The sequence below is a fragment of the Anomaloglossus baeobatrachus genome, chromosome 9 (assembly GCF_048569485.1).
Source record: "Anomaloglossus baeobatrachus isolate aAnoBae1 chromosome 9, aAnoBae1.hap1, whole genome shotgun sequence".
Lineage (NCBI taxonomy): Eukaryota > Metazoa > Chordata > Amphibia > Anura > Aromobatidae > Anomaloglossus > Anomaloglossus baeobatrachus.
In genome coordinates, this window is record NC_134361.1 from 226,960,514 (window position 1) to 226,988,476 (window position 27,963).

The 27,963-nt window shown below is 49.1% G+C and overlaps 1 protein-coding gene across 1 annotated transcript in view; it reads right to left on the reverse strand.

Annotated features, from left to right (window-relative positions):
• Nucleotides 1-11,108: 11,108 nt before the first annotated feature.
• LOC142251922 (calmodulin-regulated spectrin-associated protein 1-like) overlaps nt 11,109-27,963 on the reverse strand; it is a 48,189-nt gene continuing 31,334 nt past the window's right edge. The window contains exons 4-8 of the mRNA XM_075324970.1: nt 14,846-15,060; nt 14,558-14,660; nt 14,350-14,465; nt 13,173-13,291; nt 11,109-11,989 (exon numbers count right to left, since the gene is read on the reverse strand). Of these exons, the coding sequence (XP_075181085.1) occupies nt 11,687-11,989; nt 13,173-13,291; nt 14,350-14,465; nt 14,558-14,660; nt 14,846-15,060 (856 nt within the window). The 3' untranslated portion in view covers nt 11,109-11,686. The remainder of the gene's footprint in view (nt 11,990-13,172; nt 13,292-14,349; nt 14,466-14,557; nt 14,661-14,845; nt 15,061-27,963) is intronic.

Below are 27,963 nucleotides of genomic sequence, written 5' to 3' on the forward strand. Positions count from 1 at the left end.
AGTTCCACACAATCCCACGGGCCGCCACACAGGCCTAGCTCCGTCCGTGTCCACAGCCACACAGGCTGGAGCTCCTGCTCCCTTCAAGTTTCAGCTCACTCTGCCTGAATCTCCCAGGTAAGCAGAGTTTACACTAGTTGGACTCTAGGCCCACCTCCCCCTACTCCCAGGGATGGAAGTGCCTCAAGAGGATATAACCTTGCATTTTAGGGGGGTGATTACCTACAACAATAGAAATGTACACAGAAGTAGTTCAAATAAGACAATGAACCCAGCTTGAAATAGGAATCTGTACAGCATATACAGTGAGAGGGTAAATTACATCTTCACAATCCCTCCCCCTCCCAACTTGTGTACGTACTAGGGACCTCTACAGGTCACTGGTTAAGTACACACAGGCAGAGCGTTACTTACATGTGGCTTCATGCAGCCACGAATTGGCATCGTAGCTCTCCCACATCATTGCCCAGGAGAACAGCTGCAGGCAGACCACCCATCACCCCAACCACACATCGCCTGACCCCAAAACCAAAGCTCAGATCCACAGTGGCTGTGGGAATAGTCCTCCATTGTCCACCAGCCAGTTCAATGACAATCCCAGGTCCTCTATGGATTGCCTCAGGCCGAACCACTCGGGGATCAGCCAGTGTGAGGAAAGCACCCGAGTCACAAAATCCAACAAGTCTCTGTCCATCCAGCACAACCTCCTGCAAGTGCTTACCTCGATGAGCAGAAGTCGTCATAACTGCAGGTCGCACCCCGTAAACTCCTGGTGGTGCAACATGGGCTGAGTCACTAGGCCAGTCCTCACATAGCGGTGCCACATCTTCCTCCATGGCGCTGGGCTGTAAATAATTAACAATCCGATTGGGCGCAGGATCAGTCCTCATTTGAACAGCTGGGCAGGAGACTTGCCGATGCCCTGGCTGTCCACATTGATAGCATCTGAGCTGGGTCTCCCTCCATCCAAGGCGTCCTCTTGGGTAAGGGGTAGGGGAACTTGGAGGCCGGCTCCCACCTGAAGGTGCTGTAGGGGTTTGAGGATGATTCCTCCATGGCCTGGCTGGGCATGAGGCCTGCAAATGCCCGGGATGCCTACAAACATAACACCTGCGCTCTGTTACTTCCTCTCCCCGGCGTATTCCAGAAAGTGCAGTAGAAGCAACTGGAGGCACATTAACACGGGTATCAACATGTGGTGGCTTAGAGGAACGGGGAACAATGGGGACAGAATAACTGGGGGCATCCGGTGTTGTGGAGCTGTTAGGCGTCTCTCCATCCTCCAACAGAACCCTCCACTGAGGCTTGATGGTGAGCACCTCATCAGCTAGAGCAGCAGCTTCCTCCACTGTCGCTGGTTTTCTCTCACGCACCCATTCCCGGATCTCAGCGGGGCACTTGAAGTAAAACTGCTCTTTTAGGAGGACCTGGAGGACGGTCTCCAAGGTTAAGGACTCCTCTGCCTCCAACCAACGATGCCACAGATGTTTGAGTTTGTGGGCATACATCTTGAAGGACACTTCCTCATCACATGCTAGAGTACGGAACTGAGTCCTGTAAGTGTCTGGCGTTACAGCATAATGTTCTAGAATAGTCTGTTTAATATCCGCCTACTCACAGTTCCACCGATGGTCCATAGCTCTATAGGCTGCAGCAGCTCCACCCTCTAAGAGCCCAACCAGATGCCGGACGCGCTCCCTTTCTGGGACTTCCATTAAATCGACACTGATGCTCAAAGTCCTGGAAGAAGCCCTCAATGTCACCAGCAGCCTCATTAAACTGCTTGAAGTCTTTGCGGGACACTCTGGGAAGTTCCCTCATGATGGGTGCTGGGGTTACAGTCTGTCTGGAACCTCTCGCGGCTTCCACAGCGAGCTGCTTATCCAGCAATGCCATCTCCTCCATCCTGCGCTCCTTCTCTTCAGCTCCACGCATGGCCTCCCTCTTATCTTCTATGGTGGCCTCATCTCCAAGCAGTGCCATCTTTTCCTTGTACCACACAACCCATTGACTTTTTTGGGTATTCACCTCCGGCTCCCGTCTTTGCTCCCCTTGCTGTGGAAATTGTTCCTCGGTGCCATCTTGCAGGCAAGCGTGTTCCAATGCCTCAATTAGTTGCTCCTTAGAGAGTCCTTTGTAGCCGACACCTAATTCACGGGCCTTTGTTTGTAGACTCGCCACAGTCCAGTTCCTGTATCCTGAGGTTCTGGTTTCAGACGTCGATTGGCTGTTGTCCTCCATTTCTTCTGCTCTGATCCCGCCGCTGCCAACCAGTTTGTGACGGGGTGTACAGCAGAGCAAGGAGAGACAACAGGCCGAGGAACGATCCAACAGATTTATTCACAAGAACACTGGAACAGCACACGATAAGTCCACGTAAAACAGATTCGGGGGCCCTTCCCGACAATCCTCGGACCGGATTACAAAGCAATCGTCCTTACAGTAGTCCAAAGAGTTCCACACAATCCCACGGGCCGCCACACAGGCCTAGCTCCGTCCGTGTCCACAGCCACACAGGCTGGAGCTCCTGCTCCCTTCAAGTTTCAGCTCACTCTGCCTGAATCTCCCAGGTAAGCAGAGTTTACACTAGTTGGACTCTAGGCCCACCTCCCCCTACTCCCAGGGATGGAAGTGCCTCAAGAGGATATAACCTTGCATTTTAGGGGGGTGATTACCTACAACAATAGAAATGTACACAGAAGTAGTTCAAATAAGACAATGAACCCAGCTTGAAATAGGAATCTGTACAGCATATACAGTGAGAGGGTAAATTACATCTTCACAGTAGACAGCTAAGGAGGCCACGTAGAGTGCGCCCTAACCGGAAGATCCGACAGTCATCCTACATGCGTCGATAATGGCAGACCGAATCCAGGGAGCAATGAACGCCTTATAGGTGGGCAGGTCTTTGCGTGGGCCTTCTGGAACCATAAAAAAGGAACCTGAACGGCTGAATGGGGCGGTGGCTGACAAGTAGCGCCAACAACGTCCAGCTTATGCAAAGCTCTCTACCAGGATGAGAGGGCAAAAGGTGGAACAAAGGTAAGAAAATGTCCTTGTTAAGGTGGAAAGCCAAGACCACCTTCGGAAGAAAAGACTGAATCAGCCACATCACCTTGTCTAGGTGCAAGATATGGTAAGGAGCGCAACAGGAGGCGGCAGCTAGTTCCGAAACCCACCTGAGAAAAGTCACCTTACAAGACCAAGGTAATGGTGAGTTGTCTCTAGTTCAAAAGGTGGTGACTGAAGCACTTACAAAACAAGACTGAGATCCCAAAGATCAAGGGGTTGCCAATACAGCGGCCTAGCATGTGTCATTCCCAGAAGAAAAAAGTCTTGACAGGTGGCTTAAAAGTCAGATCTCTCTGAAATAGAACAGCCAAAGCGGATACTTGACCCTTTTGGGAACTAAGCACCAGTCTGGACTCCAGACCAGTATGAAAAAATTAGAGAGTACTGGAAAAAAGAAGGACATTGGGGCAACGTTGCTGGACTCAAACGAACAAAACAGGCCATCCAAGTGCTATGGTTGATACACAACTAGATGGACTTTTGTGCCTTAATGATAGTCTGAATAATTGCAAAAGTCTTGATGCCCTTATAATCATGGCTTCAAAATAACCATGCTGTTAACTGAGCAACAATAAATTCTGATAGGAGAGATGACCTGGACAGTCTGGGAGAGGCCATGGAATATCTGCCAGGAGGTTGATTACGTCTGCATACCAGGATCTTCTAAGCTAGTCCAGGACGATGAGGATGGAAGGAATCCCAGTCTCTGCCCTGGACTCCTTAAGTATTATTGATAGCAGGGTAAGAAGTGGAAACATGTACGAAGGGGTGAACTGAGACCAAGGAACCAGTGGATCTCGAGACCTGGCTACAAACCTGAACACCTTGCAGTTTAGCCTGGACGCCAGATCGACATCGGGGTGACCCACCAAAAAGAGATCTGGCTTAAGACATGTGGATGAAGTGAAAACTCTCCTGTGGATAACCCCTCGTTACTTAGAAAATCTGTGGCCCAATTGTCCGCTTTGGGGAAATTGTTGCGAGTAACAGTATTCTGTCTTCCACCCACTCGAAAATCCTTGAGACCTCTACCATGACTGATTGACTGAGAGGTCCGCCTTGATGGCTGATATATGCCACCGCGGTGGCAATATGGGACTGGATCCAGAAGAGTAAACCTGAAACTAAATGTTGCCAATGAAATGAAGGGCGGATGGCTCGGAGTTCCAATATGTTGATAGGTAGAAGCCTTTCCGGTCTCTTCCATGAACGTTGAAATGATTGAACACGGCTCCCCACCCAAGGAGACTGTGGTTTGTCGTCAGAACCTGCCACTGAGTAGGGCGGAAGGAGTGACCCTGATAAAGCAGAGGTGACGTTACCCAACATCCAAAAGACTGTCAATTGTGGGATGGTAGGGAGATAGACCAATCGAGAGAATGCACCAACTTGTCCCAAGACAGGGGGGCAATCTGAAGGAGTTTGGGCAGACTTAACTGCCTCAAAAGCCGTCACTATCTTGCCTAGAATTCTCATCTAGTGCCAGAGGGGGTTCTTCCCTAGTTGCCTCAAGGTCTGGATGTCGGACTGAAGAGCTGATCTTTTCTCCTCCAGGGAGCAAGACACTTGCCTCAAATGTGTTGAATATATAATCTACAGAAACATAGTTCCTGCACTGGAACCAGAAATAACTTCGCCCTATTGATAGCCCACCTGAAGCGAACCAGTGTATCCAAGATTGCCTGTAGGCTCTCCAACTAAGGAGCCAAGACCTTTGTAAAAACCTTGGTTGCTATGGCTAAGCAGAAGGGAAGAGCCACAAACTGAAAAATACTCCTGGCTGACTGCAAAGGGTAGAAACCACTGATGAGTACATGAGCATACAAGTCCTGCATGTCAACTGAAGACAGAAACTCTCCGGGTTCCATGGAGGTGATGAATGAGCAGAAAGACTCCATCTTGAAATAGTGCAGTCAGGCCTTCTTGTTCAGTAGACTTGGGTCAAGGATGGGCCACACCGAGCATCGCCCTTGGGTATGTAGAATAGATTTGGGTAGGACCTCTGGAAACATTGTAGAGGCAAGACAGGCGTAAATACCCCCTGCCAGAAGAAAAGATCTGCTCTGACCCAAACTGGATCTTATGGTGGGGTCCAGCATTTGAATTACCGATCCTGCGGGAGTGTGGTGAATTCTATCCTGTAACCAGAGAAGACGATCTCTCTGACCAAGACATATTTGAGCACCACCAGCCATGCATCATGGAAGAGAAGACAACGGCCAAACACCCAAGAGAACTCCTCATGTGTGGGAAACTCCTCTCTGTTGCTTCTGGACGTAGGGGGGGCTTGCTTTTCTGACCATGCAGTTGTCCTGATGTTCTAGGTTTAACAATGGACCCAAGTCTGCCTTTAATTGACCCCAAGCCAAACTGAGGAGACCTGGTGTCAACAAGTTAGTTATAGTCTGTTGAGGAGGAGCCAACTTTTAAGATGTTTGGTTACTGTCAGCCTCCAGGTGGCAGAAGACTAACCCATGGTTCCTGTGTCCCCCAATGAAGCAACCAAGAAAAGTTGTCAAAGCATACCTAGCAAATATATTTGTATTATCTTAACTTACACGAGCAGAAGAACGAAGATGGGTCCGGGTTTTGGGATTGCTTACAAAGTGTAGCACCTAGCCCCGCTCCCAGTGGGGGCTCCTTCCCTCTCACCTGCCCAGTCCCAGCGCGGTGTTATCGCACGTCCCCGCTCTCAGGCTCCGGCGGGGGCATCCTACCTCTCACCTGCCCAGCGGCTCCACTGACTCTTCTCCTTCCCTGGGATCTATCGCGTCCTCCACCTGCTTTCAGGCCATGCGCCAGTCTTGTGTGAGTATAGTATAGGGCAGTCATGACGAACCTTTTACAGGCCGAGTGCCCAAACTGTAGCCCTAAATCCATTTTTTTTCCCGAAGTGCCAACCAATCCTATTATGTAAAGAATTGATTGTAACCTTACCTTTGCCGTCTTCTCCTCAGCAGGGGACATCACGCTCGTGCTTACCACACACTGAAGCTGAGCCCCTGCCCTTTCCAGACACAGCAGTTGGATTGATCTTTCTGGAAAAAATTGCAGTTTATTAGACAGATTTTAGCCTGGAATGCAATCAGATGTCACCTGTAATCCACATCTACATTTCAAAGTCTGAACATCTTGAAATCCCATAAAGACGTAGGAGTTGCAACCCTCCCCTTTCATTGTGTAGTTCTGTCCCCCTTCATGACTACTTCCTGGTAAACATGTCCCCCATCCTGATATATATTTCCTACATTCTGGTATATCTGTCCCAATCATGCCCCATCCTGGCAAATATACCCCATCCCAGCATATTCCCCATCCTGGTAAATGTACCCCATTCCTGGTAAATGTACCCCATCCTGGTAAATGTACCCCATCCTGGCATGTTCCCCCCATGCTGTAAAATGACCCCATCCTGGTAAATGTACCTCATCCAGACATGTGGCCTTATCCTGGTAAATGTCCCCTTTCCTGGTAAATGTACCCCATCATTGTAAATGTACCCCATCCTGGCATGTTCCCCCATGCTGTAAAATGACCCCCATCCTGGTAAATGTACCTCCTCCAGGCATGTTCCCTTATCCTGGTAAATGTACCCCATCCTGATAAATGTCACCCTTCTTGCTAAATGTTCCTCATCCTGGCATGTTCATGTTCCCCCTATCCTGGCATGTATCCCCCATACTGGTAAATGTTCCCCTTCCTGCTAAATGTACCCCATCCTTGCATGTTTCCCCCCCATCCTTGCAGTCTTGTTGCCCCCATCTTCGCACGTTTCCCCCATCCTTGCAGCCATGTATGCCCCGTGCTCTGTCTGTATGCCCCGTGCTCCCATGTTTGCCCCGTGCTCCCCATGCCCCGTGCGCCCATGTTTGCCCCGTGCTCTGTCTGTATGCCCCGTGCTCTCCATGTTTGCCCCGTGCTCCCATGTTTCCCCCGTGCTCCCCATGCCCCGTGCTCCCATGTTTGCCCCATGCCCCCCATGCCCCGTGCTCCCATGTTTGCCCCATGCCCCCCGTGCTCCCATGTTTCCCCCGTGCTCCCCATGCCCCGTTGCTCCCATGTTTTCCCCGTGCTCCCCATGCCCCGTGCTCCCATGTTTTCCCCGTGCTCCCCATGCCCCGTGCTCCCATGTTTGCCCCATGCCCCCCGTGCTCCCATGTTTCCCCCGTGCTCTCCATGCCCCGTGCTCCCATGTTTTCCCCGTGCTCCCCATGCCCCGTGCTCCCATGTTTTCCCCGTGCTCCCCATGCCCCGTGCTCCCATGTTTGCCCCATGCCCCCCGTGCTCCCATGTTTCCCCCGTGCTCTCCATGCCCCGTGCTCCCATGTTTCCCCCGTGCTCCCATGTTTCCCCCGTGCTCCCATGTTTTCCCCGTGCTCCCATGTTTTCCCCGTGCTGGCACTGTCCCCCATACCTTGGCACAGCCGCAAACCGCTTTAAAAAAAACAAAAAAAAAAAACAACTCACCTTCTAGCAGCAGCTCCACCGCGCGGCCACAAGACACCGGCGCCGCCTACTGAGTGACGCTCCTCCGTCTCCTAGGCAACAGGCCTGCGGCCCAGGAGAGGATGCGTGTCAGAGGGAGGTGAGAGGTCTCCTCTGCTAAACACCACGTGGAACTGCCGGTGCGATCACATCGGCAGTTCAACGTGGCTCAGTGTGGTGACAGCGCGCGAGCCATAGGTTCGCCATCACTGGTATAGGGTATACGTGTGGCTATGCCCCCTTTCAAAAAGGGCCAGTGTCCCATTACTTGAAAGTGATCCCAGAGGTCACCTATTGACAAAGGTTTTGAAGATCACCTCCATCTATAGGAGGCGCCTGAGCAATGTTGCCTACTAGTTAGTGCATTGCTAGTTCTACCTCTGTGTCCAGTACCGTTTGCCTTGTCCTAGTTCCAGTATTGTTAACCTCTGTGCAGTCCTAGAAGCCTACCTTCTGCCATCTTCCCAGGGCCGGCATGCCCGGGGCCGGGCCTCCACCTCTGGGGCCGGGCCTCCACCTCTGGGGCCGGGCCTCCACCTCTGGGGCCGGGCCTCCACCTCTGGGGCCGGGCCTCCACCTCTGGGGCCGGGCCTCCACCTCTGGGGCCGGCCCGCCCCAGGCCTTCCCCTCTACTACCACGTCAGACGTTGCTAGCTCTGGACGTTAAAGACATTACCTGTCCGTGAGACTATCCCCATTGGTCCCTAGCAGTCGTGCATTTAGGCCCTCCGTTGGTGCACCACACAATCCCTGTATCGGGGTTTACTGCTGGTTGCTCCTTCGGGGAGAATCCAGTGCACGGCCCAGTGGGTCCACCCTGGGCACTCACTGCCCACCGTAACACAAAGCCGCTCTGAGCCCCTGCATGAGCAGTATTATTAGCTCAATAGTAGATGAGGCATGCTCGCTTTTTAGCACAATAAATGTAATAAAAAAAAAAAAATAAAAAATGAATAAAAATAAAAATGACAGAATAGACAAACAGATTAAAAAAATAAGAAAGGAAAGAACGAGGTACAGTATTTTATTTTATTTAATTTCAGTGCTTTCATAAAATAAATAGGAGTTAAATAACCATGGTGAAGGTGTGTGTGGGGGGGGAGGATACGGATCACAGGCAAGGGTGGGGGGGGGGGGGGGAGCATGATAACAAATCCTCTGTATGCACTGTAGACTTATAAAGCTTTTCGGTTATATACAGAAACATCGACAACGAATATATACAGAACTGCAGCAGTCTGGAGTAACATGGAAGAAGGGCATTACCGGGTATGGTGGCATTTAAAGTGGCGACATCTGCTGAGCCGACCCCCCCCTTGACAATAAAATCACCATTTAACATCAAAGCAAATGTCTCGCCATCCACTGCGGGGGAGCGAGGGGGCACCTACAAATCCAGATCTGGACCCCCCACATCCGACGGCTATTTAGTGTAAGTACGAGCATCTTCATATTGTACCAAAGTAATTCAAGTAATACTTCAGACAAGTGCAAACCGAAAAAAAAAAAAAAGAAAAATATATATAATACTCTGGAAAAAAAAAATAGATTTAAATATTTCCGGCGTCGCGTTTTAATTAAAAAGGACAACTCAATAATGGCGGTACAGGCAAAAAAAGAAAAAAAAAAAAGACTCCAAAGTGCGCGAGATCGTAAAATCACGGAGAAAGCGATTTCCTTCCAAGTCCGAGGCGAATGATTTCACGAACAGTCCCGACTGTAAGCGCGGAGGATTGATTTGAATTTTCTAAAAATCTGCAGTTTTTGTAATTTATTTTTATATGAGTAAAACAAAAAAAAAAAAAAATGTCCTCCCCCAAAAAAAATAAATAAGTCACTCCAAAAAAACCCCCAAAAAAAACAAAAAAAAAACCGCATCACTGCGCACTCGTTTTTTCAGAGCGTGCGTCTTTTAGGATACAGCAATTGTAACATCATAAAACCATTAAAACAAAATGATTGATTTTTTTTTCTCTATTTTATAAGTGCACCGATATATTTTTACACAGACAGGCGTACCGTGGAACTGATCTACGTCTATTGTATGGATCACTTAGAATGAATATTTCAATATCACTGTACCTCTGGAGGGGCGAAGGGGGTGATAAAAATAAAATTAAAAAAAAAAAATAACATCCAAATCAGCATTTGTTGTGGCATAAAGGACATACATACCAGAAAAAAAAAAAAACAAAAAAAAACAAAACAAAACAAAAAGCCAGCAGTAACTACAATTATTTTTCCAAATTAGTATTTGTTGTGGATTTTACAGGACAGCCATATTGTAGTGAGTATAATGTGTTATCAGCTGTAAAAAAAAAAAAAAAAAAAAGGAAAGTAAATAAAATAAAAAAAAAAAAGCAGTAGCTACAAAAATTTTTTTTCTTTTGATAAAAAAAAAAAAAAAAATGCATCCAAATCTGTATTTCTTGTGGATTATATGGCTGATATTAGTGTGTATAATTCCTAAATATCAGCTTAAGCAATATAAAATAATTCCTAAATATCAGCAGCACAAGAAAAAAAAAAAAAAAAAGCCAGCAGTAACTACAATTATTTTTCCAAATTAGTATTTGTTGTGGATTTTACAGGACAGCCATATTGTAGTGAGTATAATGTGTTATCAGCTGTAAAAAAAAAAAAAAAAAAAGGAAAGTAAATAAAATAAAAAAAAAAAAAGCAGTAGCTACAAAAATTTTTTTTCTTTTGATAAAAAAAAAAAAAAAATGCATCCAAATCTGTATTTCTTGTGGATTATATGGCTGATATTAGTGTGTATAATTCCTAAATATCAGCTTAAGCAATATAAAATAATTCCTAAATATCAGCAGCACAAGAAAAAAAAAAAAAAAAAAGCCAGCGGTAACTACAATTATTTTTTACAGGGAGGGGCCAATTTAAAAAAAAAATAAAAAATATGCATCCAAATTTGTATTTGTTGTGGATTTTAAAGGACATCCATATTACAGTGTGTATAATTTGTTACCATCAGCTGTACAAAATGGAAAATAAAAAAAAAACAAAAAAAAAAAACAGCAGTAGCTACAATTATTTTCTGGGGAAGGGGCTGAAGTAAAAATAAAAAAAAAAGGCATCCAAACCAGTACTTGTTGTGGACTATATAGCCGATATTAGTGTGTATAATTCCTAAATATCAGCTTAAAAAAATAAGGATTCCTAAATATCAGAATCACAAAAAAAAACAAAAAAAAAAACAAAAGCCAGCAGTAACTACAATTATTTTTCCAGGGAGGGGCAAATAATTAAAAAAATGCATCCAAATTAGTATGTGTTGTGGATTTTACAGGACAGCCATATTAGTGTGTATAATTCCTAAACAGGAGAATAATTCCCAATATATCAGCAGCATAAGAAAAAAAAAATAAAATAAACAAAGAACCAGCAGTAACTACAATTATTTTCCGGGAGGGGCAAAAAAAAAAAAAAAAAAAAAATACATCCAAATCAGAATTTGTTGTGGATTACAGGACAGCTATGTATATTGTGTGTATAATTCCTAAACATTAGCTTAAAAATAGGAGAGTAATTCCTAAATATCAGCAGCACAAGAAAAAGAAAACAAACAAAAACCCAGCAGTAACTACAATTATTTTTCCACGCTTTTACATTCCCCTCCTTCAAATTTATTTTTTTTTCTTCCTACAGCTGCTGGAAATAATTATTATTATTTTCAGGTGTCTCCCGGTTTCCATAGTTTATTAGTTTGGGAGCACTTCAAGTAAATGGAAATCCACTTGGTAAAAAAAAAAAATAATAAAAATAAAAAAAGCATCATGCATCGAGTTCCTTGCATTGAAGGAGTCCGTTTTGATTTTTCATGGCAGATGTCGTCCACAGAGAAAATAGTGTAAATGGGAAAAAAAAATAAGTATTGAGCACATCAATGGTTTTGGTGTAGAGAGACTAGAACCTGCAAAATAAATAAAAAAAAAAAAAAAAATTATTGTCCATGTAAAACGCATATTAAAACTTCCCTTTTGAAAAAGAAAAAAAAAGAATAAAACGGAGAAAAAAAAAAAAAAGAAAAAAAACATTCAAAGTGCTGCACTCTTCATATCCACTACAGGAAAAAAGGCGTAAACATGTTCCTCTAGGGCCCGCGCGGGGGTCACTTGTACAGCGGGTTCTTCTTTGGCAATGCGGGTCGCTTGGCTTGCCACAAGTGGTTATGGATAGTCAGTGCGTCGACGCTGACCGACATGGTTTTGGCGGGGATCACAGTAAACTGTTTTCTGTCCGAGCTGTATTTGTACAGTTTGTCGATCATTTTCTTGGTGATGGTTTTGGGGCCTGTTCCCGTCAACTTACAGATTTCCTCAGAGTCTGGGTAGTAAGAATAAAGTGCTCGGAACTGACAGCCGGCGTCGCGGAACAGGATGATGTAGTGGTTGGAGTCGCACTTCTCGAGCTCCTGGATTTAATAAAGAAAAAAAAAAAAAATATGATAAAATTATTTTGTTTTATAAGACGCACCCCAAATTTGGAGAAAAAAAAATATGGGGTTAATTTTATAATCTGGTGGTGTCTTATCAAAAGGGGAGCGGCAGTGGTGGTGCATCGGGGTCACCATAGGCAGGGGCGATGCTGCGCGTGCTGTGAGGCAGGAGCATCCAGAAACTGTCAGCAGTACGGACTTCAAAAAAATGGCGCCCAGAGTTGGCGCATGCGCAGATTGAGCAACTGGCTCAACGGCCACCTCCGGGCGCCATTTTCCTTAAGTCCGCTGCTGGGAGATCAGTGGATCGGAGACGGCGCGTGCGTAGATGAGATCTTGAGCCGAGAGCCCCATCTGCGCATGCACCGACTCTGGGCGAAATTATTTGAAGCCCGCACCGCCGATAGTTTTAGGATGGCCCCTGCCTCACCCCCAATATAATAATAATAATAATAATTTTATTCATTTATAGAGCGCTATTAATTCCACAGCGCTTTACATACATTGTCAACACTGTCCCCATTGGGGCTCACAATCTAAAGTCCCTATCTGTATGTCTTTGGAGTGTGGGAGGAAACCGGAGAATCCAGAGGAAACCCCCGCAAACACAGGGAGAACATACAAACTCCTTGCAGATGGTGTCCTTGGTGGGATTTGAACCCAGGATCCCAGCGCTGCAAGGCTGCAGTGCTAACCACTGAGCCACCACAAGACTGCAGTGCTAACCACTGAGCCACCACAAGACTGCAGTGCTAACCACTGAGCCACCACAAGACTGCAGTGCTAACCACTGAGCCACCACAAGACTGCAGTGCCAACCACTGAGCCACCACAAGACTGCAGTGCTAACCACTGAGCCACCGTGCCGCCTCCTGTGACCCCACTCCATACACTACATTCGGCTTATAAGACCCCCCCCCCCTTTTCCTCCCAAATTTTGATGAGGAAATATCCGAAACACTAATTTAATGTCGTCGCCGTCCCTCATTCACTAGACGGAGGCCGGGATTATGTCCTTTTGGTCTCGTGAATGGGGGGGGACTTTGGAAATTGCATTCTGCTGATCCCGATAGGATAGAGCCGAGAGATCTACGGCAAAATCCCAACCGGGGGCGAGCGCGGGCCTAGAGGGACGGGGCGTGGTACATTGTGCACTTACATCCAGGGTGGAGTTCTTCTGGGACTCGTTCACCTTCCCGGCGAGGCAGCAGTGGGAGATCGCATTGTGGATTATGGGCTTATTTGACTTACTGCTGGGCTCTTTATAAAGTTTTGGACCTTTAAAAAAAAAAAAAAAAAAAAGTGATCATTAGTGGTAAACATCACAGAAAATCAGACAGACATTACCAACACAAGACCAGATACCACTGCACTGAGCAGGATGGTGCGGACCCCATAATAACGGAGGGGGCAGCATCAGGAGCATTACAATGTCAAAATACAGAAATAAAATTCTTCATATATTCCGCATTTTTCATCTTATAAGACGCACCCCAAATTTAGAGGCGGAAAATAGGAAAAAAAAAACATTTTTTATGTTAAAAACGAGGGTCCGTCTTCTAATCCTAGTGCGTCTTATAATGGCTCACTGGGAGGGGGGGGAGCGGTGGCAGGGTCCATGATGCTGTGGGGTATCGCGGCTCAGGAGGGTCAGCTATGCTGCGGCCTCGAAGGAGGGGTGTGGGGTCACAGCTCAGGAGGGTCACCGCTCCATTGAGCTGCCGGCTGTTGACGTGATGAACTTCAAGAAAATGGCCATGGCGCCAGCGCATGCGCAGATTGACCTCCACGGCCATTTTCTTGAAGGCCATCGTGTCAACAGCCGGCAGTTCAATGGAGCCTGCAGTCAGGTCAATGGCGCTGCAATACCTCCGTGCCCACAGTGTTGAAGACCCTCTCTCCTGTGACCCTCCTGAGCTGCCCCGCTGCAGCGACACCCCCTCCTCTGAGCCTTCAATATCGCCGATCCTGCGTCCTGTGACCCTGCTCCACCACCGCCACCCAAGTAAGCCATGCCCGGATTATAAGATGCACCCCCCCAATCCCCTCCGAGTTTTGGGGGGACAAAAGTGCATCCTATAAAGCGGTAAATGTGTCATTTTAGAGCCAATAAAGGACGGAATTTCCACCATTCATCATATAAAGCAGTAAACAAGGAGGTGCAGGCAAATGTGCAAGAAAGGGACTAAGAAGTCAGTAAAAAAGCAAAAGAATAAAAAAAAAAAAAAAAAGAAGAGGGAGAAAGCAATTAATTGCACTATGAATATCAAAAAGCGATGACGACATCTGCAAAATCTGCAGCCAGAGATGAGAAGTGCATTTAGTTCTTAGAGAACCTGAATATTCTGCGACGGATGCGACAGAAGAGGCCGTGGACGCGTTCTCCCAGTCCCGCTCCGCAGTGCGGCTTTGGTGCCTGCTTGCTACAGACAAGGTCTCCACAGAGTCCACCCTGCCGGCGTAGAGGGAAGACGACACATTATGTAGAATAATGACCGTATAGGACCGCAGGATAAAACACAGAGGAATATCACGTGTGTGTACCTGTGTGAAGGCGTGCCGCCAGAATGGACACTCTCAGCCTCCGTAGTTGCACCGGATGCCAAAGAGAGACTGGAACCGGACTGTGCGCTGCTCAAGTTATCCGCTGCAGACAAATACACGAGGATCACATATTGTAAAGGAGCAGAGCAAATACCACCCGGATCTACGCGTGGCCAATATCTCCTATACATGCCCCACCACCGACACCATCAGATTGCAGACAAAGGCCATGCAGAGATCCCGGCGCAGCAAGGTGGGGACGTTATGGGGCTCTAAAGAGTGACGTACGCGTGGATGAATACTTGGTTCCTGAGTCGCTGTACGATTCCTCTCTGTGGACGGACTTCGGCCGGGATTTCTTGGGTTTCGGCTTGGGCTTGGGTCTTCCGATTCCCTGCTCTTCTAAGATTTGCTGCTGCTTCCGTCGGAGATACTCTTGCTTGATCAGTTCCCTTCTTGCTTTTTCTTCGTCCTTCCGTATCCGATCTTCCTCAGCTTTGCGTCTAGGGTGCAAATAAAAAAAATAAAGTTAAAAAAAAAATATATATATATATATATATATATATATATATATATATATATATATATATATATATATATATATATATATATATATATATATATATAGAATATATATAGAATATATTACATATAAAATTAGATTCTTGATTTTTTATTATATAATATAATATAATATAAATATATTTTATATATATATATATATATATATATATATATATATATATATACACACACACACACACACACACACACACACACATATACATATATATACATACACACACATATATATATACACACACACATATACACATATACATATATATACATACACACACATATATATATATACACACACACATATACACATATACATATACACACACATATATATATATATATATATATATATATATATATATATATATATATATATATATATATATATATATATATATATATATATATATATTTTCCACACCTATACATATACACACACACACACACACACACACACATATATATAAATACTGCTCATTTCTTCCTATAACTAACAGTAGGCACAGATTTTATACTCAGGTGTTGGCCAAAGTCAAAACCTGTAACTTCTTTAGATTTCCACCCTCCAACTTCGCATCTCGTTCATTGATAATAATAGATATAATTAATCTGTCGGCTGCATGATGTAGGGGCTAAGACCCCGATTCCAGTAAGGTCTCACTTTGTTTACTGGGTGCAGCAGTTTTGATACAATCACAGTTTTCTCTGCTGCAGATCTAGGAATGCTGGGCTGTGCATAACCCCGCCCACACTTCTGATTGGCTGCTTTCTATGTATACTTGTATAATGACAGAAAGCAGCCAATCAGTGGTAGGGGTGTGGTTGGACCAGGAGGCATGAGACACCTAATCCTGTAGTGATAATCTCCTGCTGATAAAGAAGGGAATTTTGTTACTTACCGTAAATTCCTTTTCTTCTAGCTCCTATTGGGAGACCCAGACGATTGGGTGTATAGCTACTGCCTCCGGAGGCCACACAAAGCATTACACTAAAAAGTGTAAGGCCCCTCCCCTTCTGGCTATACACCCCCCGTGGGATCACGGGCTTGCTCAGTTTTAGTGCTAAAGCAAGAAGGAGGAAAGCCAATAACTGGTTTAAACAAATTCAATCCGAAGTAACATCGGAGAACTGAAAACCGTTCAACATGAACAACATGTGTACCCGAACAACCAAAAATCCCGAAGGAAACAGGGCGGGTGCTGGGTCTCCCAATAGGAGCTAGAAGAAAAGGAATTTACGGTAAGTAACAAAATTCCCTTCTTCTTCGGCGCTCCATTGGGAGACCCAGACGATTGGGACGTCCAAAAGCAGTCCCTGGGTGGGTAAAGAAATACCTCATGTTAGAGCTGCAAAACAGCCCTCCCCTACGGGGAAGCAACTGCCGCCTGCAGGACTCTTCTACCTAGGCTGGCGTCCGCCGAAGCATAGGTATGCACCTGATAATGTTTGGTGAAAGTGTGCAGACTCGACCAGGTAGCTGCCTGGCACACCTGTTGAGCCGTAGCCTGGTGTCGTAATGCCTAGGACGCACCCACGGCTCTGGTAGAATGGGCTTTCAGCCCTGATGGAAACGGAAGCCCAGCAGAACGGTAGGCTTCAAGAATTGGTTCCTTGATCCATCGAGCCAGGGTGGATTTGGAAGCCTGCGACTCTTTACGCTGATTAGCGACAAGCACAGAGAGTGCATCCGAGCGGCGCAGAGGCGCCGTGCGGGAAATGTAGATTCTGAGTGCTCTCACCAGATCTAACAAATGCAAATCCATTTCATATCGATGAAATGGATGAGGCAAAAGGAAGGTAAGGAGATATCCTGATTGAGATGAAAGGGGGATACCACCTTAGGGAGAACTCCGGAATCGGGCGCAGCACTATCTTGTCCTGGTGAAACACCAGGAAGGAAGCTTTTGGATGACAGCGCTGCTAGCTCGGACACTCTCCTAAGAGACGTGACCGCTACCAGAAAGGCCTCTTTCTGGGAAAGTCGAGAGAGTGAAACATCTCTCAGAGGCTCGAAGGGCGGCTTCTGGAGAGCAATTAGTACCCTGTTCAGATCCCATGGGTCCAACGGCCGTTTGTACAGAGGGACAATGTGACAAACCTCCTGCAGGAACGTGTGTACCTGAGGAAGTGGTGCTAGGCGCTTCTGAAGAATACAGATAGCGCTGAGACTTGTCCTTTAAGAGAGCCGAGTGACAACCTTTTTCCAAACTAGATTGCAGGAAGGAAGGAAAAGTAGGGAATGCAAATGGGCAGGGAGACACTCCCTGAGCAGAGCACTAAGAGAAGAATATCCTCCACATCCTGTGGTAGACCTTGACAGACGTCGGTTTTCTAGTCTGTCTCATGGTGGCAATGACGTCCTGAGATAAACCTGAAGACGCTAGGATTCAGGACTCAAAGGCCATACCGTCAGGTTCAGGGCCGTAGAATTCAGATGGAAAAAACGGCCCTTGGGACAGTAAGTCTGGCCGGGCTGGTAGTGCCCACGGTTGGCAGACCGTGAGATGCCACAGATCCGGGGACTACGACCTCCTCGGCCAGTCTGTGGCGATGAGGATGGCGCGGCGGCAAACGGACCTGATGTTGCGTAGCCCTCTGGGCAGCAGTGTCAGAGGGGGAAACACATAGGTAGCTGGAACTGCGACCAAACCTGAACTAAGGCGTCTGCCGCCAGAGCTCTTTGATCGTGATACCGCGCCATGAAAATCGGAACATTGTTGTTGTGCCGAGACGCTATTAGGTCGACGTTCAGCATCCCCCAGCGTTGACAGATTTCCTGAAAACCGTCCGGGTGAAGATACCCTTCCCCTGCGTCCATACCCTGGCAACTGAGGAAGTCTGCTTCCCAGTTTTCTGCGCCCGGGATGTGAACTGCGGATATGGTGGATGCTCTGTCTTCCACCCCCATCAGACTCCGACGGACTTCCTGGGAGGCTTGCCGACTGCGTGTTCCGCCTTGGTGGTAGATGTATGCCACCGCTGTGAAGTTGTCCGATTGAATTCGGATGTGTGTGCTTTCCAGCCACTGCTGGAAGGCTTGCAGGGCAAGATACACTGCCCAGATTTCCAGCACATTGATTTGAAGGATGGACTCCTCTGAAGAGAGTCCTTGACCGTCTGAGAAGGGGGACGTTCCTTCTAGGGACGTCGACTTCCCATCCCATTGGCAAAGAATGCCACATTGGAGTGGACGCAGATGAAACTGCGCGAAATTGACTGCCTCTGCATGAGGCGTGTTAAGGAGTGTGACTGGCCGTGAAGGAGAGACTGCACCCCCGTCTGTAGTGAACGCTGTTTGTCCAGCGGAAGCTTCACTATCGCTGAGGGAGCGTGACACTCCATGCCCAGATATGTCAGCGATTGGGTCGGTGTCAGATTTAACCTTGAGAAGTTGATGATCCACCCGAAACTCTGGAGAGTCTCCAGCGCTACGCTCAGGCTGTGTTGGCATGCCTCTTGAGAGGGTGCCTTGACAAGTCGACCGTCCAAGGAAGGATCACCGAGTGACCCTGAGAGTGCAGGACTGCTCCCACTGCTGTCCTGAACTTGGTGAAAACCCGTAGGGCTGTCGCCAGACCGAAGGGCAGGGTTACGAACTGAAGATGCTAGTCTTCAATAACGAAACGTAGCAAACGTTGGTGCTCTGGAGCAATCGGCACGTGGAGATAAGCATCCTGATGTCTATTGATGCTAGGAAATCTCCTTGAGACATTGAGGCAATGACGGAGCGGAGGGATGCCATCCGGAACCGCCTGGCCTTCACGTGCTTGTTGAGCAGTTTTAGGTCCCCCACAATCAGATTGGAGGAAAAACCGTGTCTTGTTCCTGAAGAGGAACAGGAATTACCACTCCTTCTGCCTGCAGAAGAGCATCGGCTCGGTGGGTAGGTGGGGAAGTTCTGAAGAATCGAGCCGGAGGCCGAGAACAGAACTCTATCCTGTACACGTGAGACACAATGTCTCTCACCCACCGGTCTGTGACCTGTGGCAGCTAAATGTCGCCAAGGCGAGAGAGTCTGCCACCAACCGCGGATGCGGAGAGAGAGAGCTTAAAGTCATGAGGAGACCGCCTTGGTAGCGGTTCCTCCTGCTGCCTTCCTTGGGCGTGATTGAGCCCGCCTGGAATCTGAGCCCCTCTGAGCCTTTTGAGCCCTTTTGGACTAGGACAATTTGGACCTGCCCGAGCCTGGGAAGGACCGAAACCTCGACTGTCTCTCTCGGACAGCATTAATAGGGTAAGTCGCAATGCAGACATTGCGAGGATAAGGACGCTACCTGCGGCACAGATGTACCTGTGCTCAAGACCAGCTGCGCAAGACCAGCTGACATAGCTTAGAGTGCCCATACGGCTGCGAATGCCGGAGCAACCGACACGCCGATAGCTTCATAGACAGATTTCAACCAGAGGTCCATCTGTCTGTCAATGGCATCTTTAAGTGAAGTCCCATCTCCACTGCAACTATGGATCTAGCCGCAAGCCTGGAGATTGGGGGATCCACCTTTGGACCCTGGGTCCAGCGCCTGACCACGTCAGGGGGAAAGGGATAACATGTATCCTTAATACATTTGGAGAAAACGCTTATCTGGTAAGCGTGGTGATTCTGAACTGCTTCTCTGGAGTCAGCGTGGCCAGAAAAGTACTCAATGTACGCATGAGATACTGAAATGGGATTTCTCCTGCTGGGAAGCTGACTGCTCCACTGAAGGAGCTGGGGGAGAGATATCCAACATGCCATTGCTGGACGCTATAAGATCATTCACCATGGCGTCACCATCCGGTGTATCCGGATTGAGAGCGGTGTCAGGACCAAAGCCCTGATCAGCTACGTCTGCCTCATCATACAGAGAGTCCTCTGCTGTGACCCTGACTAGTGATGAGGCCGAGTGCCGCTCCCAGCGAGCTCGCTTAGGCTGTCTGGGACTGTCGTCCGTGTCAGAGCCTTCACCCTGGAATGCCTGGGACCCCCCTGGAGCACTGAGTACGTTCCAAATGAGGGTGGCCAGGGAGCAATGATCAAGATTGCCCATGGCCTGTCTGGACTGCAAGTCACTATCCCATGACAATCTATCAGCCGAAACTGCAACACCGTCCCTGTCCATGGACAGGGTTCACAGGTGGTTCCTTTGGCCACCTCTAGTAGAGACCCCGGCTGACCAAGTGCTACAGGGGAGCATTGCACACAACGGGGGTCAGTGGAACCTGCCGGTGGAACAGTATCACATGCAGGAAAAGCAGCATAGAAAGCCTGTGTTGCTTTTTTGCTGCTGTAGACTAGCCATCTAGGAGCATATAGCCGAGAATAGCGACCGCACAGTGCAATGTATAGCATACAAGCATAAGTACAAATGAACACTGCAGCACATGCAATATGAGCAGCTTAGAAAGCCTGTGCCTTGGCACCCTTGCTTTTTTGCTGCTGTAGTCTAGCCATCTAGGAGAATATCGCCAAGAATAGCGACCGTACAGTGCAATGTATAGCATACAAGCATAAGTACAAATAAACACTTCAGCACATGCAATACAAGCAGCCTAGAAAAACTGTGCCTTAGCACCTTAGCTTTTTTGCTGCTGTAGTCTAGCCATCTAGGAGAATATAGCCCAGAGTAGCGACCGTACAGTGCAATGTATAGCATACAAGCATAAGTACAAATGAACACTTCAGCACATGCAATACAAGCAGCCTAGAAAACCTGTGCCTTAGCACCCTTGCTTTTTTGCTGCTGTTATCTCGCCATCTAGGAGGGCATATAGCCAAAAATAGCGACCTACAGTGCAGTGTATATACAAGCATAAAATACAAATGGACACTTCGGTATTTAGTGGGGTCAGCACTTCAGGTGCTGCTTACCGCCCGCCTATAGGCGGGTGTGTGGTCGCCAGAGTCCTGTGACTGGTTGCCCAGAGCATGTCTCCGTTCCCCAGCTCGGACTGCGTGCAGGAATGGCTGCCGGCGTCCTTCTCCAGCTCGTGTGACGAGGGGCGGGCCGTGCTCGTGCCCCAGGCAAGAGCGGGAAACTGGCGTCCCACTGTGTCCATTGAAGGGGGCTGGAGAATGCAAAGCAGACTCCAGCCCTCGGCGCTGACTGTCTGTACAGCGTCCCGCCTCTCCCCTGACTGGCAGGGCTGGGGGCGGGAACGAAACGAAAACTAGGCCGCAAAGCCGGGGACTCGAGTAATAAGCGCGGCCGTCCTATGTGCACGGCCAGCGCGGAGTCCCCGGCGCACCACAAGTCCCAGCCGCGCCACAGTGTAAAAACACCCAGCAGCGGCCCGGCGCGGCAGTTCCCAATACATAAATTCACACAGCAAAGCTGCCGTGAATAATAGCACGAGCGCTCCGCGCTGTTGTCCCCGGCGCACTAACACTCCCAGCAATGCTGGTGTGTGTGTGCGCGATGTGTACGGGGACACAGAGTACCTTAATGTAGCAGGGCCCTGTCCCTGACGATACTCAGCTCCATATCCAGCAGGTTCTCTGGGTCTGTGGATGGAGCCCGGTCTCAGTGCCTGGAGACCTGTAAGATCCCACTTCACCCAGAGCCCTGAGGGGGATGGGGAAGGAAAACAGCATGTGGGCTCCAGCCTCCGTACCCGCAATGGGTACCTCAACCTTAACAAACACCGCCGACATAAAGTGGGGTGAGAAGGGAGCATGCTGGGGGCCCCATATGGGCCCACTTTTCTTCCATCCGACATAGTCAGCAGCTGCTGCTGACTAAAAACAGTGGAGCTATGCGTGCATGTCTGACCTCCTTCGCACAAAGCTTGAAAACTGGGCAAGCCCGTGATCCCACGGGGGGTGTATAGCCAGAAGGGGAGGGGCCTTACACTTTTTAGTGTAATGCTTTGTGTGGCCTCCGGAGGCAGTAGCTATACACCCAATCGTCTGGGTCTCCCAATGGAGCGCCGAAGAAGAAGGGAATTTTGTTACTTACCGTAAATTCCTTTTCTTCTAGCTCTTATTGGGAGACCCAGACGATTGGGTGTATAGCTACTGCCTCCGGAGGCCACACAAAGCATTACACTAAAAAGTGTAAGGCCCCTCCCCTTCTGGCTATACACCCCCAGTGGGATCACGGGCTGCTCAGTTTTAGTGCTAAAGCAAGAAGGAGGAAAGCCAATAACTGGTTTAAACAAATTCACTCCGAGTAACATCGGAGAACTGAAAACCGTTCAACATGAACAACATGTGTACCCGCAAACAAACCAAAAATCCCGAAGGACAACAGGGCGGGTGCTGGGTCTCCCAATAAGAGCTAGAAGAAAAGGAATTTACGGTAAGTAACAAAATTCCCTTCTTCTTCGGCGCTCTATTGGGAGACCCAGACGATTGGGACGTCCAAAAGCAGTCCCTGGGTGGGTAACAAAATACCTCAAGTTAGAGCTGCAAGACAGCCCTCCTCTACGAGGAGGCCACTGCCGCCTGCAGGACTCTTCTACCTAGGCTGGCGTCCGCCGAAGCATAGGTATGCACCTGATAATGTTTGGTGAAAGTGTGCAAACTCGACCAGGTAGCTGCCTGGCACACTTGTTGAGCCGAAGCCTGGTGTCGTAATGCCCAGGACGCACCCACGGCTCTGGTTGAATGGGCCTTCAGCCCTGAAGGAACCGGAAGCCCCGCAGAACGGTAGGCTTCCAGAATTGGTTCTTTGATCCATCGAGCCAGGGTGGCTTTAGAAGCCTGCGACCCCTTGCGCTGGCCAGCGACAAGGACAAAGAGTGCATCAGAGCGGCGCAGGGACGCCCTGCGGGAAATGTAGATTCTGAGTGCTCTCACCAGATCTAACAAATGTAAATCCTTTTCATACCGGTGAACCGGATGAGGACAAAAGGAAGGTAAGGAGATATCCTGATTAATATGAAACGAGGATACTACCTTAGGGAGAAACTCCTGAATGGGGCGCAGCACTACCTTGTCCTGGTGGAACAACAGGAAGGGAGCCTTGGATGACAGCGCTGCTAGCTCAGACACTCTCCGAAGAGACGTGATCGCTACCAGAAAGGCCACTTTCCGTGATAGTCGAGAGAGTGAAACATCCGTCAGAGACTCGAAAGGCGGCTTCTGGAGAGCAACTAGTACCCTGTTCAGATCCCATGGATCTAACGGCCGCTCGTACGGGGGGACGATATGACAAACCCCCTGCAGGAACGTGCGTACCTGCGGATGTCGTGCTAGACGCTTCTGAAAAAACACCAATAGCGCCGAGACTTGCCCTTTAAGGGAGCCGAGCGACAAGCCCTTTTCCAACCCAGATTGCAGGAAGGAAAGAAAAGTAGGCAATGCCAATGGCCAGGGGGACACTCCTTGTACAGAGCACCAGTAAAAGAAAATCTTCCACTTCCGTGGTAGATCTTAGCAGACGTGGGCTTCATAGCCTGTCTCATGGTGGCAACGACCCCTTGGGATAATCCTGAGGACACTAGGATCTAGGACGCAATGGCCACACAGTAGGTTCAGGGCCGTAGAATTCAGATGGAAAAACGGCCCTTGGGACAGTAAGTCTGGCCGGTCTGGTAGTGCCCACGGTTGACCGACCGTGAGATGCCTGTCGCCAGAGCTCTTTGATCGTCATGAAAACCGGGACCTTGCTGTTGTGCCGATTCGTGAAACCCGTCCGGGTGCAGAGACCATTCTCCTGCGTCCACGCCCTGGTGACTGAGGAAGTCTGCTTCCCAGTTTTCTACGCCCGGGATGTGAACTGCGGATATGGTGTATGCTCTGTCTTCCACCCCTAGCAGAATCCGGCGGACTTCCTGGGAGGCTCGCCGACTGCGTAGTCCGCCTTGGTGGTTGATGTATGCCACCGCTGTGGATTGTCCGACTGAATTCGGATCTGTTTGCCTTCCAGCCACTGCAGGAAGTCTTGCAGGGCAATATACACTGCCCAGAGCTCCAGACAATTGATCTGAAGAGTGGACTCCTCTGAAGAGAGTCCTTGATCGTCTGAGAAAGGGGGACGTTCCTGTGTAGGGACATCGACTTCCCCTCCCATTAGCGAAGAATGTTCTATTGAAGTGGACGCAGATGAAACTGCGTGAAAGGGACTGCCTCTGGATGAGGTGTCTCCTTGAAGGAGAGACTGCACCCCCGTCTGTAGTGACCGCTGTTTGTCCAGTGGAAGCTTCACCATCGCTGAGAGAGTGTGAAACCCCAAGCTAAGATATGCCAGCGATTGGGTTTAACTTTGAAAAGTTGAGGACCCACCCGAAACTCTGGGAAGTCTCCAGCGCCATGTTCAGGCTGTGTTGGCATGCCTCTTAAAAGAGTGCCTTGACAGGTAGATGGTCTAAGTAAGGGATCACAGGGTGACCCTGAGAGTGCGGGAGTGGTCCCACTGCTGCCATGAACTTGGTGAAAACCCGTGGGGCTGTCGCCAGACCGAAGGGTAGGGCTACGAACCGAAGATGCTCGTCTTCAATAACGAATCGTAGCAAACGCCGGTGCTCTGGAGCAATCGGCACGTGGAGATAAGCATCCTGATGTCTATTGATGCTAGGAAATCTCCTTGAGACATTGAGGCAATGACGGAGCGGAGGGATTCCATCCGGAACCGCCTGGTTTTCACGTGCTTGTTGAGCAGTTTAAGGTCCAGAACGGAACGGAAGGAGTCGTCCTATTTTGTCACCCCGACCAGATCGGAGTAAAAAGTGTCTCTTGTTCCTGAGGAGGAACCGGGATTACGACTCCTACTGCCTGCAGAAGAGCCTCGGCTCGGCCGGTGAGGAAGTTTTTGCGACAAACTGTCTCTCACCCACCGGCCATTGACCTGTGGCAGTTAAATGTCGCTAAAGCGGGGGAGTCTGCCACCGACCGCGGACGCGGAGAGAGAGGGCTGAAAGTCATGAGGAAACCGCCTTGGTAGCGGTTCCTCCGGCTGCCTTCTCCGGGCGTGATTGAGCCCGCCAGGAACCTGCGCCCCTCTGAGCCTTTTGAGTCCTGTTGGACGAGGGCAATTGGGACGTGCCCGAGCCTGGGAAGGACCGAAACCTTGACTGTCCCTTCTCCTGATGGGTCTTGTTTGATAGCTGGGGTAAGGAAGAATCCGTACCCTTGGGCAGTTGAATGATTTAATCCAACCGCTCACGAAACAGTCTGTCACCAGATAAAGGCAATCTGGTTAAGCACTTTTGTGGAAGCAGCATCTGCTCCAATCCCTTAACACTAGGAGCGTAACAACACGGAGTTGGCGGACGCCACTGACGTACGGCTCGTAGAGTCCAGGACAGCATAAACAGCTTGAGTCGCAATGCCGACATTGCGAGGTGAAGGACGCTACTGCGGCCAAGATGTACATGTGACCGCGTCCCTCTGCGCAATACTAGCTGAAATAGCTTGGAGTGCCTCTATGGCTGCGAATGCCGGGGCAACCGACCCGCCGATAGCTTCATAGACAGATTGCAACCAGAGGGCTGTCTGTCTGTCAATGGCATCTTTAAGTGAAGTCCCATCTTCCACTGCAACTATAGATCTAGCCGCAAGCCTGGAGATTGGGGGATCCACCTTTGGAGCGCTTGAGCACGTCAGGGGGGAAGAGACAACGCGTATCCTCAATACGGTTGGAGAAACGCTTATCGGGATAAGCGTGGTGTTCCTGGACTGCTTCTCTGGAGTCAGAGTGACCAGAAAAGTACTCAATATACGCTTGAGATACCGAAATGAAGGGATTTCTTCTGCTGTGAAGCTGACCCCTCCACTGGAGGAGTTGAGGGAGAAATACCCAACCTTCCATTGATGGACGCTATAAGATTATTCACTATAGCGTCACCATCCGGTGTATCCGGATTGAGAGCGGTCTCAGGATCAGAGTCCTGAACAGCTACGTCTGCCTCATCATACAGAGAGTACTGTGATGAAGTCGAGGGCCGTTCTTAGGGAGCTCGCTTAGGCCGTCTGGGACTGTCGTCCGTGTCAGAGCCTGCACCCTGGGATGCATGGGACCCTCCTGGAGCCATGATTTGTTTCGAAATCAGGGTGGCCAGGGGCATTGAATCAACATTGCCCAAGGTCTGTCTGGACTGCAAAGTCTGTAAGATGTTAGTCATAGCCACAGACAATATATCAGCGGAAACTGCAACTCCGTCCCTGTCCCTGGACAGGGATCACAGGTGGTTCTTTTGGCCACCTGTAGCAGAGACCCCGTTGAGTAATTGCACACACTGGGGGTCCTGGAACAGTCGCATGCAGTACAAGCAGCATAGAAAGCCTGTGCCTTGGCACCCATGCTTTTTTTTTTGCTGTTGCTGTCTAGCCATCTAGGAGCATTAGCCAAGAATAGCGACCGTACAGTGCAATGTATGGCATACAAGCATGAAGTACAATAAACACTTCAGCACATGCAGTACAAGGAGCATAGAAAGCCTGTGCCTTGGCACCTTTGCTTTTCTGCTGCCCTTGTCTAGTTATTCAGGAGCATTAGCCAAGAAAAGCGACATACAGTGAATGTATAGCATACAAGCATGAAAATAACCACTGCAGCACATGCAATCCAAGCAGCATTGAAAGCTTGTGCCTTAGCACCCTTGCTTTTCTGCTGCTGTTGTCTAGTCATCAAGGAGCATTAGCCAAGAATAGCGACATGCAGTGAATGTACAAGCATGAAAATAAACTCTGCAGTACATGCAATCCAAGCAGCATTGAAAGCTTGTGCCTTAGCACCATTGCTGTTTGCTGCCGCTGTCTAGCCATCTAGGCGGGTAGACAGCCAAGAATAGCCCTTACAGTGCAATGTAAAGCATACAAGCATAAAGGACACATGACACTGCAGCACATGCAAGACAAGCAGCATATAGAGTCTGTGCTTTAGCACCCCTGATCTTTTGCTGCTGTTTCTAGGTCTGCATCCTGAATAGCGACCGTACAAAAGTACAACAGGACACTTCGGCATTAGTGGGTCAGCACTTTAGTTGCCGCTTACCGCCCGCACAAAAGCGGGTGTGTGGCGCCGGAATCCTGTGCTGTAGCTCAGCGCTTGTCTCAGTTTTCCCGCTCTGCGTGCCGGAATGGCTGCCGGCGTCCAGAGGAGAGGGGCGGGCCGAGGGCGTGCCCGAGACAAGAGCGGGAACCCGGCGCCCACTGTGTCTAGTGAAGGGGGCTGGAGAATGCAAATAATGCTCCAGCCCTCGGCGCTGCTATAGAACAGCGTCTCTCCCTTTCCCTGAGTGACAGGGTGGGGGGCGGGAACGAAGCGGCGCTAGGCCGCAAAAGCCGGGGACTAAAGTTAGAAAGCGCCGCCGCCGTAAAAGCGCGGTCGGCGCGTCCCCGGCGCACTACAAGTCGCAGCTGCGCCGCCGCTCCAGGGGCGGTCGGCGCGGCGGTCCCCACACGTAAAGTCCCCCAGTAATCTGCAGGGACTATAAGCCCAGCGTACAGCGCTACAGTCCCCGGCGCACTAGCACACCCAGCAAGCCTGGAGTGTGCGTGGCCTGCCATACGGGGACACAGAGTACCTGAAAGTTGCAGGGCCTTGTCCCTGAACGGCACTCCCGCTCCACATCCAGCAGGTTCTATGGGTCTGTGGATGGAGCCCGGCCTCAGGGCTTGGTGGCCGGAAAGATCCCACTTCCTCAGAGCCCCTCAGGGGGATGGGGAAGGAAAACAGCATGTGGGCTCCAGCCTCCGTACCCGCAATAGGTACCTCAACCTTACAAACCGCAAGTGGGGTGAGAAGGGAGCATGCTGGGGGCCCTATATGGGCCCTCTTTTCTTCCATCCGATATAGTCAGCAGCTACTGCTGACTAAACAGTGGAGCTATGCGTGGATGTCTGACCTCCTTCGCACAAAGCTTGAAAACTGAGCAGCCGTGATCCCACTGGGGGTGTATAG